Source organism: Nannospalax galili, unplaced genomic scaffold, assembly GCF_000622305.1.
Source record: "Nannospalax galili isolate Female #2095 unplaced genomic scaffold, S.galili_v1.0 scaffold445, whole genome shotgun sequence".
In the NCBI taxonomy this organism is placed as follows: domain Eukaryota; kingdom Metazoa; phylum Chordata; class Mammalia; order Rodentia; family Spalacidae; genus Nannospalax; species Nannospalax galili.
In genome coordinates this window covers 2,712,926-2,732,692 of record NW_008354184.1, presented here as the reverse complement: position 1 = coordinate 2,732,692, position 19,767 = coordinate 2,712,926, and the positions used below count along the sequence as shown (strand labels likewise).

The following is a 19,767-nucleotide window of genomic DNA, read 5'->3' as shown; positions in this document are numbered from 1 at the left end:
ATAGCCTTTCACCCGAGCCTCAGTTTTCCCATCTTTAAAACAGCTCAGTGGAGGCTGGGGTGTGGTTCGGTGATGGAGCACTTGCCTTGGCACAGGTGAGGCTCAGGATCCAGACCCCAGCACTACAAGACACCTGCCATCCTACCACCAGGCGGTGAATCACCGCACACTAAAGTTGCAGACAAGGTGTTATAGTTAAGTCTATGTTGGCAGCCTCTCGGTGGCAGCTCTGGTCAAGGCCAGGAGTGGAGCAATCCCCATTCTGGCAACAGTAGCAAGAGCAACACGGTGGCCCTGGAGTGGGGCAGTCCCGGGTCAAGCCTCTGTTCAATGCTCCTGTATGGGTGGCTTTCAATAAGCGCTGGGTGACTCAGCCTCAGTTTCCTCATCCACAAAGTGGGACCATAGTGCCCATGCTTAAACTGAGTGGATTTTATGACATCTTGCCCTGAATTAGTCTGCAGTGACAAAGAGCCCCCTCTAACCCTCACCTTCCCTCTGAGGAGGTGCGATATTCCTGGCTGTCTCCGAGCCCCCACACATATGACCCCTGACCTAGATTCTTCAGTGCCTTCCAAGGGAAGCAAGAACCATGAGGGCAGTGGCAGGACGCACAGGCAGTATTGTAGATTTTCTCTTGTAAGATCCAGCTGCATTGAATCCCAGAGCTAGAGGGCCCAGAGGTGGAGCCCTGGGGCCCTGACCACCCACCTCCAAGCCCAGATATTGCTGGATGCTGACCCATACCCGAGGTCCCCAATCCCACAGCCTGTCCCCGCTCACCGCCCTCTCGCAGTGCACCCCAGCCCGTGATCCAGCAGTGCTGGCCTGGCTCAAAGAAGTGGGAATGTGCAGGGAGGCAGACAGGGCGCACAGTGGCCGAGTACACCACAGGGTGGTCCAGCTGCAGCAAGGCCACATCGTAGTCATGGCTATCCTCCTCATGGTATGGGTGGAGAAACAGGCGGTTCACCTTGAAGGACACCTCTCCTGGCCAGCGCGAGTTCTGCTGAACCTTGCCCAGGAACACGGTCCACAGTGTCGGGGAGACCATGCTGGGCAGCGGAAGGGGGAAGGGGTCACAGCTCAGCAGCTGCTTCTCCCATCCAGGGACCCAGATGGCAACAGGTAGGTTCCCCAAGGGGGTGGGAAACACTCCCCCCACACACCCTCTTTTCATTCTTCCCTGAAGCCTGTGGCTGCTGGGTACAGTGCTGAGCCCTCACCTGGGTTCTCCGGCCTTGCTCCCTGCCCCTCACTAGCTAAGCCCTGTCCTCTGTGAAATGGGGCCAGTTTCTGTGTTCTTAGGAGACTCCAATAAGGCACATGTAACAAAACAAGCTGAGCTCCAGGCTGGAGGCAGAAGTTTCTCTCCTTGTTTGTAGCCCACTTTACAGACTCTGCACGGGGAGGGCTGAGGCTCAGTGCAGAAGTTAGTGGGGGAATGAAGAGAGCAGGTGGGGAGAGCAGAGTGCACCTAGGGAAGATAAGTGGGTCCCCAGAGGACAGAGAACTGACTGCTATTGAAGGGGCCTGGGGGTCTGGTGCCCAGCTCTGACTAGGGCTGGAGGGGGTTCAGCTCCCCAGGGAAAGTAGGTGTAGGACCAGTGAATTGTCCCCTGGGGGTTTTCCTCACCCCACACACCCACCATCCCCTGTCACAGCTCAACTTCTGGTAGGGGTTGTGGCTTGTGGCCAGCTTGGGCAGTTCTCTCCTCTGCCATGTCCCCAGTGCCCAGCATAGCCCCTGGCATGTACTAGGAACACAACCAATATTGTTGAATGAATGGACAAGTAAATGAATCACAAACTCAAAGCAAGACAGCGAAGGAGATCACAAAGAGGTTAAATAATCGGCCTGCAACTCAGCATGTTCAGAGTGGAACCAGACCAGATTCCACATGTCAGTCAATCTAGAGCTCTTCCCAACCCTTTCCTCTGTGTATAGTCTCCACATTGTACCTCCCATGTGGCCTTCCCTATGCCCACCTCTTACAGTGCAGGCCCTGTATTGCCTCCTCACCTGTCCTCCTGGAAGCAGTGGGCAGCCGTTATGACCCAGCGGTTAGCGATGAGGGCCCCTCCACAGATGTGTCGACCCCGAATCTGGAGGCTGGCCTGCCATGGCCACTCACCCTCGGAGGACACAGCCCCGCCCACAATGCGGCCAGTGGGGCCCTGGAGGCCACAGTCTGGGGATGAGAGAAGGCCAGGGTAGACAGGGTTGGGGGTGGGGTGGAGAAAGGCTAGCGAGAAACACAGGAAAGTGATGGAGAGACAGGAAAGAATGAAGGAGAAATAGGCCCAGGACACAGTGGTAAAAATAGGTACAGAACAGACATGCAGGGGACACCCCCTCTGGCTTCCCAGTGAGGTTCCCTGCCCCCTCCGGAGGCCTGATCCTCACACACAGCTGCAGCTGTCAGGCTTACCGCAGTGGAGCTCATCGGACTTATCCCTGCAGTCTGGCCACCCATCACACTCTGGGTTGGGCTTCTTCACACAGCTCTGGTCCTCACACTGGAAGGTGAACGCCCCACAAGGCACTCCTGGGATGGAGGGGGTCAGGCAGGCCACCTAAGGTGGGTCTGTAAGCCCCAAGGGAGCCTTCCAAAGTGTGACCCAGAAAAGATGGCACCAGGAGAGGCCAGGGACTAGGGAGGGATCTCATTCAACTGAGCTGTTCAGAGTCTTCTCTAGTGAAGACTCATGTCCCTGTCCCACACTCAGCCTAGCCTGTGTCCCCTCTCCTAGACTGGTGTTGCTGACTTCATACTCCCATAAGGTCCCTGAAGACAAAATCATGTTCCCACCATCACACTTGGGACCAAGGGCAGGGCAATGCTGCCCCACCAGATGAAGGTGCTCACTCTGCTCTTCACTGTAATGGACTTCCCACCATCACCTGCTCTGCACCGGCTCTCCTTGCTTCCCTCCATTCTATTTAAATTCTAATTCTTGATAAGACCCAGCTAAAGGCCTGCCTTCTCTAGGAAGCTTTCTGTGCCCTTCCACGGTATCGCAAAGGCTTTGGGTCACCCATAATACTCTCCTACTAGCATATAACCTCTTGAGGGTAGGCACATCCCTACTGTCTTATTTCTACACCCTCACTGCACCTCTCCCATCACTGGGTAACCTGCTAGTGTTGGGTGGTTTGTCAGTTGGATGGGCAGGTGGATAGGTGAATGTACAACTAACTGACTAGTATCTGGATAGATAAATGGACTTCTAGGCAGGTAGTTGGAAAAATGGGGACATTGATAGTCAATGGGTATACAGAAGATGGTTGGCAGGTCAGTGGATCTGTGAATAAACAAGTGATCATGTGAATCCATGGAGAGAAAGGTGATTTAGGAGAGCAGGTGATGGAAAGGTGAATGATGGGTGAATGGATGGATGAACATATGGATATTGGATAATTGGACAGATGGGTAGGTGGATGAATGATGGATGGATGAATGGACAGATGGTTGGATGGATGGATGGATGGATGATGGATGGGTAGGTGGGTGCAGATTGATGGATGGGTGAGTGGATAAATGTTGGATACTTAGATGGCTAGGTGGATGGATGGTTAGATAGACGATAGAGGATGATGATAGATAGATAGATGATAGATAGATAGATAGATAGATAGATAGATAGATAGATAGATAGATGATAGATGATGGATGGACAGGTGGATGGTGAATGGATGCGTGATGGGTGGATAGATGGATGAATGAAAGGTTGGACAAATGGACAGGCGAGTAAATAAATGTTGGATACTTGGATCAATAGGTGGACAGATAAGTGAGTGAATGGATATACGGACAGGTGATGATGGATGGGTGGATGCATGAGTCAGTGGGTGCATGGATGGATATTAGATAGTTTGATAAATGAGTGGGTAGAAGGGTAGATGTGTGGTGAATGGATGGATGGAGAGATGGATGGGTGAATGAGTGAATGGATGGATATTGTATAGTTGGGTGGGTGCATAGGTAGATGGTTGAGTGGATGGATAGGTGAACAGATGGATGGGTGGATGGATGGATGGACAGATGGATGGATGGGTAGGTGGGTGGGTAGATCTCTGAGTGGACAAATGAACATGCTGACATAAAGGCATAGCGGGCTGGTGGTACTTGGATGAGAGAGCAGAAATCTTTGTAGGAAAAGCATATGAAGGGTGAAATGCCTCACTGTGACCCCCTTGATCTCCGTCAAGATCCTGGATGGGTCTCACCCTACCTTCCTGGCACTCCTCCTCATCACTGCCATTGAGACAGTCGGGCTGCTGGTCACAGACTCTGGACAGTGAGATGCATGTGCTGTCTTCTTGGCACTGGAACATGGCTCTGCAGACTGTGGGGACAGAGAGGAGCCAGCTAGGCGTAGCCAGAGGGCCAGGGTGGGGCTTTGAGTGCCAGTAGATGTGCCCTTTATTACATGTCCCCCATTACAAATCTTTGTTGGCTCCTATACACCCACCCCATAGCAATCCTGAAAATTCCCATTTTGGGCAGAAACAGATGTGAGAGACTACGCCTAGGTCCCCAGATGCTTAGTTTCAAGTGTGAAGTGCCTTCCCTAGCATGTGGGAGGGATTGTCTGGAGGGGTACACCTCTTCTAGCTTTCTCCTAACAGACTAAGAACGACAAGGCAGATGGGGGGTTCCTGGGGTACCTGGATGCTTGGAAGCCTAGATGGTGGCTCTAGGGAAAAGGTGTTGTTCCAGGAGAGCCCTGGTCTGGAGACCATCAGGCCTTGAGCCCCACCCAGGTTGGAGGGAGGAGGACCCCATTCAAGGAAGGAGATACAGGGTTCCTACCCTGGCACCATGGTCCCCTGCCCCCCTGCCCCCCTGGACCTGACAGTCCTGGTATTACAGCTATTTTTTCTTGCCTCCTGCCCTTCCCTCTTTGCTCTTTTTCAGAAGACTGGCCAGGACAGGCGGTTGAGGCATTAGCCTGGAGTAGAGGGTGAAACCTGAGCTAAGGGCTCCAGCTTGTCCCAGGGGGCTGGTGACCCTGAGGAGGCCACTTTCTTACTCTGCCTTCCTCTTGCCACCCCAACATAGTACAGTAACCCCACTTTCTGGGTGCTCATAGGAGAACCATATGTGAGGGAGACTTAGCTCAGTGCAAGGAACAAGGGCAGGGCAGGGGTGGTGGCAGGCTGCTCACCACAGTTTCTCTCATCCAGGCCATTGGGACAGTCCTTGATCCCATCACAGGCGGGGACACACAGTCCATTCACAGAGCAAAGGAACTCTCCAGGGCAGGCTGGGGACACACAGGAGGCCATGGAAGCAGAAGGACACCATTAAGGCATATGGCATGGGATATATATTCCTGGGTCCTCACACACACAAACGCATGCCCACATACCTGCTCAGGCACTTGTGTCCATGGCCCATTCAGACATAGGCATACATGACTGCCTACCTGCATGTGACACACAGAACTGAGTGCATTGGCTCATTCCCAAGCGCATGCGTGCACACACACACAAACACACACACACAAACACACACACACGCATATCTGACTGCTGTCCAGCCTCACAAACAGCTGTACACATCTGGGGACACAGAAGGGCCAGGGAGAGGCCACAGGGCTCCTCCCTCCCACTATACTCACGGTCTGACTGGTTGTACAGACTGTAGTACACTTGCATTCCAGGCCCTGTGAGGGAGATCTGGGAGGTGAAGTTGACCGTGATGCCAGTGGAGGCCACCACAGGGATCCTCTCTGCATATGGCTGCAGGGTGCGGAAGCCACACAGCCTAAGGGTGACCAGGGATGTCTCAGACACACGTGCTGGTTTTCCAGTCTGAGGGAAGGCACAGCCTGGGTCCCCGTGCACTGACACAGCAAAGGTGGGGCAGCCAGAAGCAATGGGAAACCACACCCCTCCCACACAGCCTCTGTCTTGATTCCTCCTTTGGATGACTGTTCAACTGCAGGATCATCTTCTAGAAAGGAGCCTGGCTATGTCACTCCCTGGTAGAAAACCTGCAGTGGTTCCCTCTGCATTGCCTGTCGGATTAAATTCAGTCCAGATTCTAACATCAGTCACCTATAGGCTCTGAGAGTCTAGCAAATCAGAGTCCTCCTCTGAATCTCCCTTATCCCATGAGGAAAATGGTCATCTCTGCTGACCTTGAATCTGCTGTATGTCAGCAGATGCCAGTCCACAGTTTGTAGGCAGGAAGGTGGTGCCTTGTGCTTGATGGGTGAGAGGCAGCGGCATCCCCATCCAGCACTGACCTGCCTGAGGAGTCATCCTTTGGGCCCTCCAGACCTAAGTGAGGACAGGCCCTTCCTCTAAGACCCATAGGGCAGTGCCAGAAGCTGTTTCCACACTGCCAGCCCCAGGGTGGGGCACACCACAGCAAGGCAGAGCCTTTCCAGCCCCAGGTCGGGGCAGGCTGTTTGGGGCTGGGAGTGTCTCACCTCGAAGAGCAGGTGGCATGACTTCTGAGTGCCTGCTCTCAGCACAGCAGAACCCTCATATAGTGCAGCTGGCTGTCTTTTCCTAACAGGTGGGCTCCCTCACAGAACAGTGGGGTGCTCCATCAGCCCCCAAGTATGTCCCTCCCCAGGGAGAAGAGTGTCTCACAGAGTGAACAGGAAGGACTTTGCAGATGGGGGACACACCCAGAACACAGACTTAGGACCTGCAGAAAGCATGAAGACACCCCATGGGAGACATAGAGGAAGACAAGATCGTAGAGGGTGCCCCCAGTACAGTGAGAACAGCCAGAGACACACAACATGTCTAAAATAGGCTGCCTCGTTCCCACAGCCAACACATCCCCAGGACTACCAGAATGAGGGGCACAGCAGGTCAATGGATGGGCCTCAGGTTGTTTAACATCCTAAGGCATGGGGCTGGTCTTCACAGGTTCTCTGTCACTGGCATTGACACAGGCGACCTCACTGCACAGTCTCTGAGACCTTGGTGAATATTCTGCCAGCCAGGGAGGCCTGCTCAGCCCATGAACAGAGATGCTCCAGGGAAGTGCACTGTGAGTTGAGAAGCCAGACCCTTCAAGTCCAGGGAATTCTCATGGAAGGAGGAGTTCTGGGGATTTAGCCCCCAAATCCCTGACCTCTTACCCTCAAGTTCCTGGCCGGACTCTACCCTCCCAGTTGGCATGTCTGACCACAGAGACAGTATCTGAGCCTTCACACCCACTAGTAGTTTTTTTAAAGAGCAGTCCAGGGACCCCTGGGGATTTGAAAGTCATCTTCAAAGCAACACTCACAAGCCATTTGATCTTTTTTGCTCACATTCTCTCACAACAATACAGCAGAATTTTCCAGAGAGGTGATATGTGCCATTGTAACTGACTGATTGAAGCATCTGATGTGAGGATTCAGTTGTAGTCTATTAAGCCAGTTACTAAAGAAAGTTGCAAAGAATGCCAAGGGGTATTTGTATCGATGAACGCTAGGGTGTTTGCTCGTTTGACAAAGAATAAAAGGGTCCAGAGAGGGAACACTGTGAGAACGACAGTCCTGCCTTCACCCCTACAGCCCAGCTGCCGGTCGAATGGGGATGATTACCACTAGGGGGCACCCCAGACCAAGCCCAGCCCTTCTTGCCTTTTGCCCTTCCCCCCCCCCCCCCCCCAAAGCTAAAGAAACACTAATTTTTCTTGTGAGTAAACATATATGATCATGGATTGTTATCCTCAGAGAACTGTCACAAGAAGTGGACAGGGTATTAGGGAAATGTGATTTTTTTTTTCCGTCTTTTTGAGACAGCTGTCCTGGAACTCACTATGTAGACCAGGCTGGCCTTGAACTCACAGAGATCCGCCTGCCTCTGCCTCCCAAGTGCTGGGATTAAAGGCATGCACCACCACACCCAGCAGAAATGTGATTTTTTAAAAATAAAATGTTATTTATGTTAAAACATGATAATCACAGGAATTCCCCTCATTGCCCCCAAGAGTCCAGCTAGTACCAAACTCTAGAAATCCTATGCTTTCTTATATATACATCTTACTTTGTAAATTAGGCATAGGAAAAGAGTCGTAATTAATAACAAAATAGATTCATTTCTGGAATTTTCCACTTCATATTTTCCAATCACAGATTATGGGCAACTGAGAAGGAACTAATGAAATAAACATTTCTAAATTTCTCAGGCTTAACGCTGACTGGAACAAGCAGGCAGGCTGTGTGGCTCCGCTGGCCAGATCCACCTCTCCCTGCGCAGTAGCTTCTAGAAGCCTCCATCTGGCCCTTCCCTTGGCCCTGCTGGGTTTGCTGTAGGACTTTCTAGCTAGCCGTTCCTCCTGTCCACCGGGCCCTTTCCGGGAAGGACTGGGAGGCTGGTGACTGGCACCCATCACCTCAACAGCTAACTGCTGGTGTTGGGCCACTGTGTGACTTGCCTTGCTGTAACCTCTCTGTGTTTGGGGGGATCTTTTCTTCAGCCTCATCCAGATGCTCTGCAAGGACGCTGGTCATCTTGCATGTCAGAAACTTCACACAGGAATTAAGAGGGATACTGAGTGGACGAGCAGACTCGGGTGGAAGAAAAGGAAAAGAGGGAGGAAAAGACAGAGGGAGGGAAGGAGGGCCACACATCACACATGCCTTTTCCTAAGACAAGACAAAAGAAAGGAGGGCAGAGGCAGCACTGAAGAGGGGGCAGTGTCATCCACTGTGGCGGCCAGAGCATTACTGACCTGGCACTGCAGAGCTGAGTGAAACTTGGCTTTGCCACCTGACCTTGAATACAGGTGTGCGACCTTGGGTACAGGATGCTGAGGTAAGGATGTCAGATTTCAGGCCTTAGTGCTGTGAAGACACCGTAGCTAGGAGACAGCACTCCCCTGCCTCCTGCTTCCAGCCAACATTTTAGGGTGGACCAGAGAAAATGGTTTTTTGGGGGAGCTACACCCAACACAGGGTAGCCGCAGGTGGCACTGACCACACGGCCTTAAAGAAGCAACAGCTCTGTCCACACAGAGCCAGGCCAGGCCCAGGCCTCAAGAGCCTACAGTTATGCCTGACCTCATGGCTAGAAGCCAATAGAAAGGGCCAGGCAGGTCACAGAAGAGTGACATCACTGGAGAGGAAGCTGGCGAGGGCAGGTTCCCAGAAAGGGGGAAGCTGACACTGCGGTGGCACCAGGGAGGGAGTTCTGTGAAATCAGCAGTAAGTGGTCAGACCAGGCCAGGCCCAGGCCTCAAGAGCCTACAGTTATGCCTGACCTCATGGCTAGAAGCCAATAGAAAGGGCCAGGCAGGTCACAGAAGAGTGACATCACTGGAGAGGAAGCTGGCGAGGGCAGGTTCCCAGAAAGGGGGAAGCTGACACCGCAGTGGCACCAGGGAGGGAGTTCTGTGAAATCAGCAGTAAGTGGTCAGATCTTACAAGGACAAGCTCCCCTATCTTCTGCAGGCCACCAAAGGGTATAAGGACTTTACCAGGGTGGGAGGGGACCCAAAAGGCAAGGAAGGCAGGGGGCAGGGATAAGGGCACGCAGCCAGTAGAGGCCCCAGCCAGTCTTGCCTTGTCACTATGCTGGGACCTGGGGACAGGGGTCCAAACACCTCCCTCGATCACTAGACCAAAGGACGTGGCCTCCTTCTCTTCCTCCTCCTGCTCTCAGGCCTCTGCCACCCACACAGAGGATTTTCCCAGACATACTTTTCAGAGAATTTCCCAGCAGTGACAGGTGATTGTTATCAATCCATGATTAGCAGAGGCCAGGGCCTCTGCTATGTGGTTCCTACCACACCTTCCCTTCTGCCAGGCATGGAACAGGGCAGGGAGATGATTCTTCACTGGGGGAATGCAAGTGAAAATTTGAGATGAGGTGGGACTTCCCTGGATACTCTCAGAGGAACTGGCCCATCCTCCCACCAGCAAGTGGCGCTGTGGATGGTAATGGCTCTTTTGAGAGACAGCAGCCAGCACAGGCTGCTTGGAGCCTGGTGGGGTGGGGTGTTGGGGGGGAACACCACCCAAGTGCGAGCACTGGCACGCACAGGAGCACATGTGGACAGATGTTGTTTCGCAGTCAATGGTGATGTCACAAGCCACAGGGGCTTTCACAAATGACTCAGACTTTGTGCCTCGGGCTCCCCACTGGCTGCTGGGCTTTGGAGCTGTCCCCTGAAAAACCCGATTGGAAATCTGATCCCCAAAGTCATATGTTAATGGTTTTTGGAGGTGGGAGGTGAGTGTTCAGGGGCTCCACTGAAATGCATTTACCTATTTATTCATGAATTAGTAGATGGAGGAACAGAAGCACCAATGGGTCATACAAGCCAGTTTGTCCCTGCCTCACATTGTGACACCTTCGGCTACGTTGTGCCCCTGCAGGACTTCCAGCCCCTAGGGCTATGACCTAAGCAGAGCTCTATTCTTTATAAACTTCCCTCCCTGCCTTGGGGATTTTGTTATAGCCAAAGAAACAGACTAGGACACTAATCTGAGTACCTGCTTCCTTCCTATGTTATAGGCAGTACTATAACCCCTTTGCTCCACACTTTCCTGGCACAGAGTAAGAGCCAGTTAACGATGCAGTTCGTGCCACATGGAGCTGTGATTTATACAGGCCTGGCTGTGGTACCATTCGCCACCTATCCTTTTATTTAGTCTTTAGCAGAAGAGGGTCTGTTCTGTGTCCTTTCTTTGTGTGTGTGTGTGTGTGTGTGTGTGTGTGTGCACAGCATCTATGTGGAGGTCAGAAGACAACTTGTGGGAGGTCCACTTGTAGGTTCAAGGGCTTGAACTCAGGTCCTCAGGCTTGGTAGCAAGCACATTTACCCACTGAGCCATCTTGCCAGCCCCTACCCTCTTTCTTACATTATTATTATTATTATTATTGGGTTACTGGGATGAGACCCAGGGATTCCTACATACTAGGCAAGTGCTTCTCCCTCAGAGTCCCATTTCAACCTCAACATTTTGAGATGAGTTCCCTGAAGCTGGGAGGACCCAAGTTTTGAGCCCTGGTTTGCCTGCCTGTGGCTGGTAACCGTGTATGGGGGAGAGGCCTGCCTGTACCAACTTGGGCTACCCCATCCTGCTAAGTCCCCTTTCCTGACTCTCAGGGAGCAGAGTGAAACCCGTGACCGTGGCTAAAGCTGAGTTCTGAGCCCTGAGCTTCAGGGCCCACAGCACTTAGTTGGGACCAGCCTCGACTAATATGATGACTGTGGGTGCAGCCCCAGGAGAGGTGTCGGGGCTGAGGCTAGGCTGAGGCTGCTCCCTCTCCCTCTGGTCTCCCAGAGACAGCAGATTCGGCTCAGGGAGGAAGCGTGGCAGAAAACACCACACTTTGATTCACGGAGTTTGAGACATGAACCAAAGCCAAGACACCAGAGCTCTGATGAGAAAGTGGGAGCTCAGCCACCCTCAGCACAGGCAGGTGGCCAGGGCACCCAAGGGAACTCGGTGAAGGGCAGCCATGTCAGCAGTACCCTCCTCCATGTGCTAGGAGATACCTTCCTGTCCCCAGATAGCACAGAGGCAAGTCACACCATGAGCCCGTCACCCCAACTGCATGGCCCCACATCACACTGAGCCCGTCACCCCAACAGCATGGCCCCACGTCACACTGAGCCCATCACCCCAACAGCATGGCCCCACGTCACACTGAGCCCGTCTCCCCAACAGCATGGCCCCACGTCACACTGAACCCGTCACCCCAACAGCATGGCCCCACGTCACACTGAGCCTATCACCCCAACAGCATGGCCCCATACCACACTATGGGCATTTTTCCTTCCTGTTTGTCACTGTCCCTAATAAATTACAAAAACCCCAGAACAAAACCAAACAGAGCAGAAACACGGAACAAGCAACCTCACCCCTGCCATTTTCAGTCTGGATGATGCTTTGGAATCGGATCAATGGACAGGCAAACGGGGACACCAGCCACAGACTCCAGGAGTCTGAGAGCCCTAGAAACCTCCAACTTTACCACACTGTCTTAGATGCTCAAAATCTGTGAAGTTCAACAGTCAAGAATTCTAGAATTGTTGGTGCTGGAGAGATGGCTCAGCGGTTAAGAGCACTGGCTGCTCTTGCAGAGGATGCAGGTTCGATTCCCAGCACCCACATGGTGGCTAACAACCATCGTAACCCCAGTTCCACGGGAATCCGATGCCCTCTTCTGACCTCCATGGGCATTGCACAACGTGAGTGTACTTATACACATGCAGGTAATATACTCATACACATGAAAATTTTTAAATAATTTTTAAAAAAGAATTCTAGAATTGTCTGAGTTCAGTCTGTTAGATGGTGACCCCTCTCACCTGGTCACCCAACTTTGCCATGACTATCCAGGACCTCCTCTCTATACACATCTCTCCTTCACCATTCATGGGGTGAGATATTGGAGTGGAATCTTCCACTTAGTGTCCCCCAGATGTCCTGACCCTCCTTTACCCAGACAAAGTGAATAGTGCCTGTACTCCCTGCTGTCCCTGCTCACCCTCACCTACTCTGGTCCTGAGGGACACTCCCTGTCACTCTTCTGGCCAACCCCCTAGACACATTGACCGTGGTAACGTGCCTCACTTTCCAGGTCCCTCTGTCCTCTGCCACATCCCTAGGATGTTCTTCTTAGTTAGAAACTTCCTCACCAGGGGGCTAAGGGTAGGAGCAGGGAACTGGGTAGACACCCTACAGGGGCCACAAGCATGCAGGGCAGCCGTGTGAACCAGGGGAAACTGTGGAAGCCAATGGTACCAAAGACGGCGGCTGCCTCTGGCTATGCGGGGAGCAGAGCAAAGACAAGAGGTGCCTCCCTGTGCCATTGTCCCCATGGTTGGTGGATTCATGGTAGGATGTCAGACACATGGTTACAGACAGCAAGGCAGAGACCCCATTTACCCTGCCTGGTAAACTTGTCAGTTGACAAGATGGTGTCTGGGGTCGATGAGGCAGCAGGAAGGGCTGAGGTCAAAGTTGGGGGAGTCAGGACAAGGGGAACAGGGTCCACACAGCAGACTTCACCATTCCCAGCCTCTGCTTACTCCCCTTTGCTGTCCCCCATGCCAGGCTGTGGTTCACTAGGTTCCCATGGGGAAGAGGGATGGAATGAGGAGATACCTCCTGTTCTGTATCATCCATTGGCCTTGTGTACATGGCACATCGTACTTCTGTCTCCTCAGTGCATAGGCGTCAAACCAGAGTGCCAAGCCGTAGTCCAGAGAGGGTACCTGGGATGGAGGGGCAGGTCATTGGTGGCCAAGCTGGGGCACCCAGCTCCTCAGATAAATAGGCAGAAGGTGGCCCACTGACACAGCACCAGGTGGGGCTGAGGTCTGGCAGTCATTCAACAGACAGATGTCACTAGGCCCAACAAAGGGAGGTCCTGGCCACAACCCCCACCCTCCTAGAAGATGTTGTATTTAGTCTGTGGTACTGGGCAGGATAGGATGCTGCTCCCTCCCCACAGATTGGCCTGAGCAGAAGGCAGGTGGCTGGTAGGATGGAACTCACTGTGAGATGCCAGGAGCAGTGGGTGCTGGGTGAATAGTAGCTAGGGAAGTAGGGTGTGCTGAGGAAGCCCTGCTTGTCCAGTCGGCCCTCCAGTGTCAGGTTCACTTGGCAATCTGAGTTCAAGAAAAGACATGAGACTGAGTCCCTCAGCCCTTCCCACCTTGGTCCCCACACCCCGCCACCTCTAACAGCAAAGCCTGGGGCCGAGCATGACTATGTAGACATGCCTCAGTTTCCTCTTCTGTAAAATGGGGAGAAGCGTGCACAGGTCACTGACAGTGAGCAGATAAAATAGGCACAGTAGGTTCCATCCCATCAGCCTACCAGGTACCTTACCATGTGACCAGAGCACAGCACTCAACAGCATGCAAAATGTGCTTACGACCAGCTGAGTATGGCTAGGGATGGAGGGCTTTTCCCTTTTCAAAGAGGAGGTTTGGGGGCTAGAGAGATAGCACAGCAGTTAAGAGCACTTGTTGCTCTTCCAGAGGACCTGGGTTCAGTTCTCAGCATCTCATACATGGTGGCTAACAACCACCAGCAACTCCAGTTCTGGGGATCCAATGCCCTCTTCTGGCCTCTGCAAGACACTGCATGCACAGGTGCACTTACCTACATGTAGGCAAAAACACTCATGCACATAAAAATAAAATTAAAAAAACTGAATAGGAGGTGGGCTGAGGGCATGGCTCAGTGGTAGAACATTTACTTAACATGTACAAAGGCCCTGGGGGGTCCATCCTAGCACCCCCACCCCAGACACAATGAATTTTAGAGAAAAAGGCTTGGTTGTGTCACCCAGGGAGAGGTTGGGGGAGGGTGTTGGGGAGCTGGAAGCAGGCAGTGACATTAGGTACTCTGGCCACTTCTCCCCAGGGTCAAGATCACTGAGCCCTTCCATGGCTTCCTCTGGAGTCTAAGAACCCAAAGAGCATCAGATATCACACACTGCAGGGCCAGATTGGGACGTGAGTGCGTCACTGCTGGGAACCCCAGGGTTGACTCAGGAGAACAGGAAGCAACCTTGAGAGATGGGCAGGAGGAGATAGCTGTGAACAGCAAGGGGCCTGCATAGGCCTCCCAGCCCTAGCTCAGGAAAGACTACAAGTTTGACTCTACTGGTCCAGAGGATAGCCAGGGGAGCAGGGGTGGGTGGGAACAGGAAGCCAGAGGAAGAGGGAGGGTGGGGAGGAAGCAGGGAGGCTGAGGAGGGCCAAAGAAGGTCGTCCAGGGGAGACCCTACCCTGGACACTTTTGCTGGGGACAACCTGAGGCTGACTCCCTACATTCTCAAGGCCTTGGGGAGAGAGAGAGAGAGAGAGAGAGAGAGAGAGAGAGTGTGCAGGTAGGTGCATACGCATGTGGAGACCAGAGGTCACCCTCAGAGAGAGAGAGAGAGAGAGAGAGAGAGAGAGAGAGAGGAGAGAGAGAGGAGGGAGAGAGGGAGAGAGAGAAAGAGAGAGAGGAGAGGAGGGGAGAGAGAGAAGAGAGAGGAGAGAGAGGAGAGAGAGAGAGGGGGAGAGAGAGAGGGAGAGAGAGGGAGAGAGAGAGCTAAGTAGCAGAGGAGGTTTTAGAACCCACTCCATCTCCACAAGAGCAGAGATGGTGTAGTATGCCTTGGGAGATGGGGCTTATGTCCATTCCCCTCCCTGAGGACCCTCACCCTGGAGGGCCACAGGCTGCACGGAGAGCACAAAGGGGTCGTAGTAGCTGTGCAGGCCCTTTTTCCACACCACCGCCATGACAGCTCCTGACGCCAACACCTCCATCACGGGCTCCTGGCGGCTGCACCCGTAGACCCTGGTGGAACAGAGGAGGGTGCGTGCGAGGGCAGGTGAGGGCAGCACGGGGAGTACACGGAAAGAACGGCAGGGCACAGATGGACAGGAGGATGTGCAGGGCCCGTACACCTGGCTCTAGGTCCAGGTCCTGTTGTGTAACCTTCAGCAGGAACCTGGCCTTCTCCAGGTCAGTCGCCTGGGAGCCACTGCTCCTAGGAGGGAGACCAGGCCAGCACCTGAAGGGTCCGCTCACCCTTATGGCTGCCTGCACCAAACTCCTAACTGTGCTGGAGGCTGACAGGAAGCGAGCAGGTGTGTGGTCTCGCAACCCCGGGGTACCCCCAGCATCTATCCAGAGCTTGAGGCTGGAAGCTCAGAATATGTAACCATGTCTTAAGGTTTTGCAAGTCAGATATTAGCCTTCAAAAGATTAATATCTGAGATTGTCAAGGTCAACTGCTGGGCTTCCAGGCAGGAAAACTGCGGGCCCAGCTATCCCTGCAGGGGCAGGTGTGCACCCAGTAGCATGGTGACAACTGACCCCTTTCCCACATGGGAGTGCCCCTAGCATACCTGTCTCAGAGACACCCCAGCCTCCCATCCCCTCACCAACCTTTGAAGTCTTTGCTGATCCCAAGCCCCTGAAAGCCGACCCCTCTGCTGCTGTAGAGAGGGTCATTAGAATTTGTGTCCTGTCCTGCCTGTCTACGGTGTCAGCCACTGGGCCTTGGCGGAGTGGGTGGGCATTCTTAGGATAGTGAGTACTGGAGACTCTGTGCATGACCTCAAGATCACCTCCAGCAGCCAGGCAGTGTGAGCTAAAGATGCTCCCAGGAGTTTCCAACCGCCAGGTAGGGCAGGGTGCTCGCCTAGCCTCCTGCCTCTGTCCTGTGGAGGAAGAAGCAGCCTCCCACGCCTTCTGCTTTTAGCACTGGCCTGTCTTCCTACTGGGGTGCCCCCATCCTGTAGTACTGTGGCCTCCCTATCTTTGGTATCTTGTCTCCCTGGGAGCTGGGGGTAAGATATTAGGATGAAGAGAGGCCTGGAGCCCTTCAGCTTCAATACCTACACTTTCATTTCTGGTTTGCCTTACTTACCAACTATTAAAATCCAAATTAAACTCCAGGCACTCAATGCCCTTAGGGTTGGGTCACGATGGCCACATTTCTTAGACATTCACTTTGTGGTACAAAGTGTACAATATGTGACATTTGAATTCTCACAGTAGTGCTGAAAGGTGATCATGAGCAAACATTCATTTTACATATGAGAAGGTTGAGGTTCAGAAGGGCAAAGTCTTGTGTTAGGGCGCACAGCTGGGATGCAACAGAGTGGCACCTAGAAGACCAAGCTGCTGCCAGACACTGGAGTAGTCACTAAGCCACGTGCCCTCCCAGAGCTGACCTTAGGGGTCACTTAGAACAACTGCTTTGTTACATCCTAATGGAGAAACTGAGGCTGGGAGCAGGGTGTGGGGACTACACAACTGTTTCCAGCCCCATCTTCACCTGTGCTCCACACCAGCCTTACAGGCCTAGGGATACATTCCCTGGTCTCATCTTACAGAGTGTGGCCTTTGACCCTGGGTCTCCCTCAGCCTTTTGGGGACTCACGAGGTGATCAGCCTCTTCTCCAAGGGCCCAGCCGCATCGTACATTGCCACTCGGTCACGGCAATCAACCCGGGTCCACTCAAGCCGCAGTTTGAGCATGAGATCCTCAGGCCCTTGTAGATGCCACAGGCAGCTGGACGCCTGGTGGTCCGGTCCCTTCAGCCGGAGGGCCTGGCTCTGGCTCACGTAGCTGTATCGGTAACAGCCTGGGGGAGAGAGGGACAGAGCCCTTAGCCAGGAGAAGAGACTGGGGAGGAGCTGCAAGGTGCAGATAGGTTTAGGAGGAGCTGGGCCAGGCTTGGGCCCCCACCTTTCTGTCCCCTGTGGCTTCTCTGTCCAGCCCTTCACCCATGCACTCTATCATTCATTCAACAAACTCACTGAGCCCTGTGTGCCAGGGTGAGTGCCTGACACAGATAGAGACTTGCAATCAGAGCACAGGAGACCAGCCCCAGGTCCAGCCCGAGGGTGAGGGACAGTAGGGGGATAAATGACATCACAGTATGAGTGAGGAGCTCCCCAAAGGAGCTTTGAGAAATCTGAGCCCAGGGCAGGCATTATAAGAGGGCAGGGTAGATCAGGGAGGCAAGCCTGGATCACATCAAACCAGCACTGCTCTGCCCTGTAGCCACAGGGAGCCATAGAAGGTTGGGCAGAGCTGAGACAGAATCTGGCATAGATTATCCAGGGAGCAACATCGAGTGACTGAGGAAATCAAAGTGGCTGGGTCCTACCAAGCATGGATGCTGCTGAGCTGTGGGTGCAACACCTCGCAGCAGCCACTGCATACCCTGCTCTCAGTGGCACCCTGGACATGTCCCACACCAGCCTGGCTCTCCCATCAGACTGACGACAGTAATCCACCCTTGCAGGGTAGTCCCAGACAACCTAGTGTCCCGGTTCAACATAGTGCCGGGAATACAGTAGGCACTAAATAAAAGCAATGGCTGCTCTTGAGGTGTACATGAGGAGAGGGTTAAAGCCAGGGAGGAAGTTCTGTGGTTTGTCCCACTTGAGGCTCAGCCACAGCCAACCTCATAGTCACCCTCACACCATACCTCCTCCTGTAACGCAGACCCACACCCTAGGTGCCCCCTCATTTAATTTTATTTACTTTGATTTATTAAATTAAATTTATTTGTTAAATTTATACAATTTAATTTAACTTAAAATTAGCTCATTTAATTCAGGAACCTGGATGCAGTACCAGACCACTGGAATGGCATCATTGCAACATCCATTAAACCTGACCCTAAGCCCATGAACAGAGAGGCCAGGTGCTGTGCCAGGAAGTGTGGGGATCTAGCACCAGACCTGAGCTGTGAGAAGCAGCCTGGTGGCTCTAAAGGATTGTCCCGGCACCAGCACTCCTCAATGTGACTCTGGATCAGTGGCTTAACCACTCTGAGTTTGGCATAAGGGCACAACCGCAATCCCTACCCCAGCCTTCTCTGCTGAATGCAGAGGACCAAGAGGAGAACAGCCCAGCACACACTTCGCTCTGAAGCTGGGACCTGTCATTCAGCTCCTTCTCCTGCCCTGACCACCTGACTCCAGTGGGGAGCAGATTTCCTGGGTGCAGGGGCTACAAGGGTGTTGGCTTGGAGAAGGGACAGGCATCTGTTCTCTGCCTGCAACATCAGCTGGGGAACAGCATCAGCTGATTCTAGATGTCTCTGTCCTGGAAATCTTGCTCCAAGCCTGTGCTTTACCCTCAACATTTTAATAAATTTTCTTTTTTGAGACTAATTCAAGTGGAGGTGTGTACCAACATCTAGTGTTGATGGTAAATACAGCGGAAGCTGACGACCCTGCAGGCTTGGGGCAGTACACATGCCAGAGCTTGACCTCTCCTGGCCTTTGCTCATGTTCCCTCTGGCCAGGGCGAGACCTGAGGAACTCTCAGTTCCACACGCCTGAGCCTGACCCCTCTCCTCTAGGAAAGTTCCAGATGGTGGGTCAGAAGCTGCTCTCTTCTCCCATCCTAGACTTCTCACACAGCTCCTTCCTCGGCCTCTCAGCCTGATGTCCACCTCTGCCCACTGTGCAGAACTGTTTTCTCTCTTGCTACCTGACTCTGTCCCAGCCCTGGCCTGTCAGAGTGTGTCTGTCTCTCTATGGGGATCAGAGCTCCTCAGAGAACAGGGGGATGACATGGTCACCCAAGTGGCCATAGTGCAAGCAGGGGCCTGGTGTGGAGGATGCAGAAAGTCAGGGTTCCAACATGCTGGGTATGGTTCGATAGTAGAACACTCGACTGGCATGCACAACCACTGGTTTCAGTCCCAGCACTACAGAAGAAGAGAGTTTGGGCTTTTATTCACCATTTCACCTGTGGTCCCTGAGGGGCTCTAGTGGGCACTGAGCTATGGAAGAAGCACAGAGCCACTGCCAGAAATAGGGGGACACACATCAGTGCAGGTATGGTACAGACAAGAGCTACATGTGGGCAATGCACAGATGAATGCCCATGGGCTGACTCAGGAGGTGGGCTGTGGCCAGCGGTTACCTCTGAGGCCCAGCAGTGTCTATCTTGAGGCCACCTATGGTGACCAAGCTGACACTGACACCTTGCTGACTGTGACCTTTCAAAGGAGCCCTGGGCCAGGTGTGGTGGTGCATGCCTTTAGTCCCAGCACTTGGGAGGCCGAGGCAGGTGGATCTCTATGAGATCAAGTCCAGCCTAGTCTACATAGTGAGTTCCAGGCCAGCTGTGGCTATAGAGAGATCCTGTCTCAAAAGACCAAAGGTGTGGGGGGATCAAAGTAGCTCTGCAAACCAGACGAGGGGAGGGTGCTGGTTTATTTTTGGTGTTTTTGTTTTGCAAGTTCTTACTCTGTAGCTCAGGCTAATCTCAAAATATTGATCCTCCTGCCTCAGTCTCCCATGTGCTGAGATCAC

General features: G+C 53.1%; 1 protein-coding gene across 2 annotated transcripts in view; it reads right to left on the bottom strand.

Moving 5' to 3' along the window:
• The window catches only part of Tmprss6 (transmembrane serine protease 6), a 34,791-nt gene that overhangs the window by 1,820 nt on the left and 13,204 nt on the right, over window positions 1-19,767 (bottom strand). For both annotated transcript variants that reach the window (XM_029555103.1, XM_008851321.3), the window contains 10 exons: window positions 16,868-17,072; window positions 15,137-15,273; window positions 13,474-13,586; window positions 13,081-13,190; window positions 5,629-5,774; window positions 5,173-5,271; window positions 4,237-4,350; window positions 2,433-2,549; window positions 2,024-2,192; window positions 784-1,055 (listed from right to left, as the gene is read on the bottom strand). In XM_029555103.1, the coding sequence (XP_029410963.1) occupies window positions 784-1,055; window positions 2,024-2,192; window positions 2,433-2,549; window positions 4,237-4,350; window positions 5,173-5,271; window positions 5,629-5,774; window positions 13,081-13,190; window positions 13,474-13,586; window positions 15,137-15,273; window positions 16,868-17,072 (1,482 nt within the window). The remainder of the gene's footprint in view (window positions 1-783; window positions 1,056-2,023; window positions 2,193-2,432; window positions 2,550-4,236; window positions 4,351-5,172; window positions 5,272-5,628; window positions 5,775-13,080; window positions 13,191-13,473; window positions 13,587-15,136; window positions 15,274-16,867; window positions 17,073-19,767) is intronic.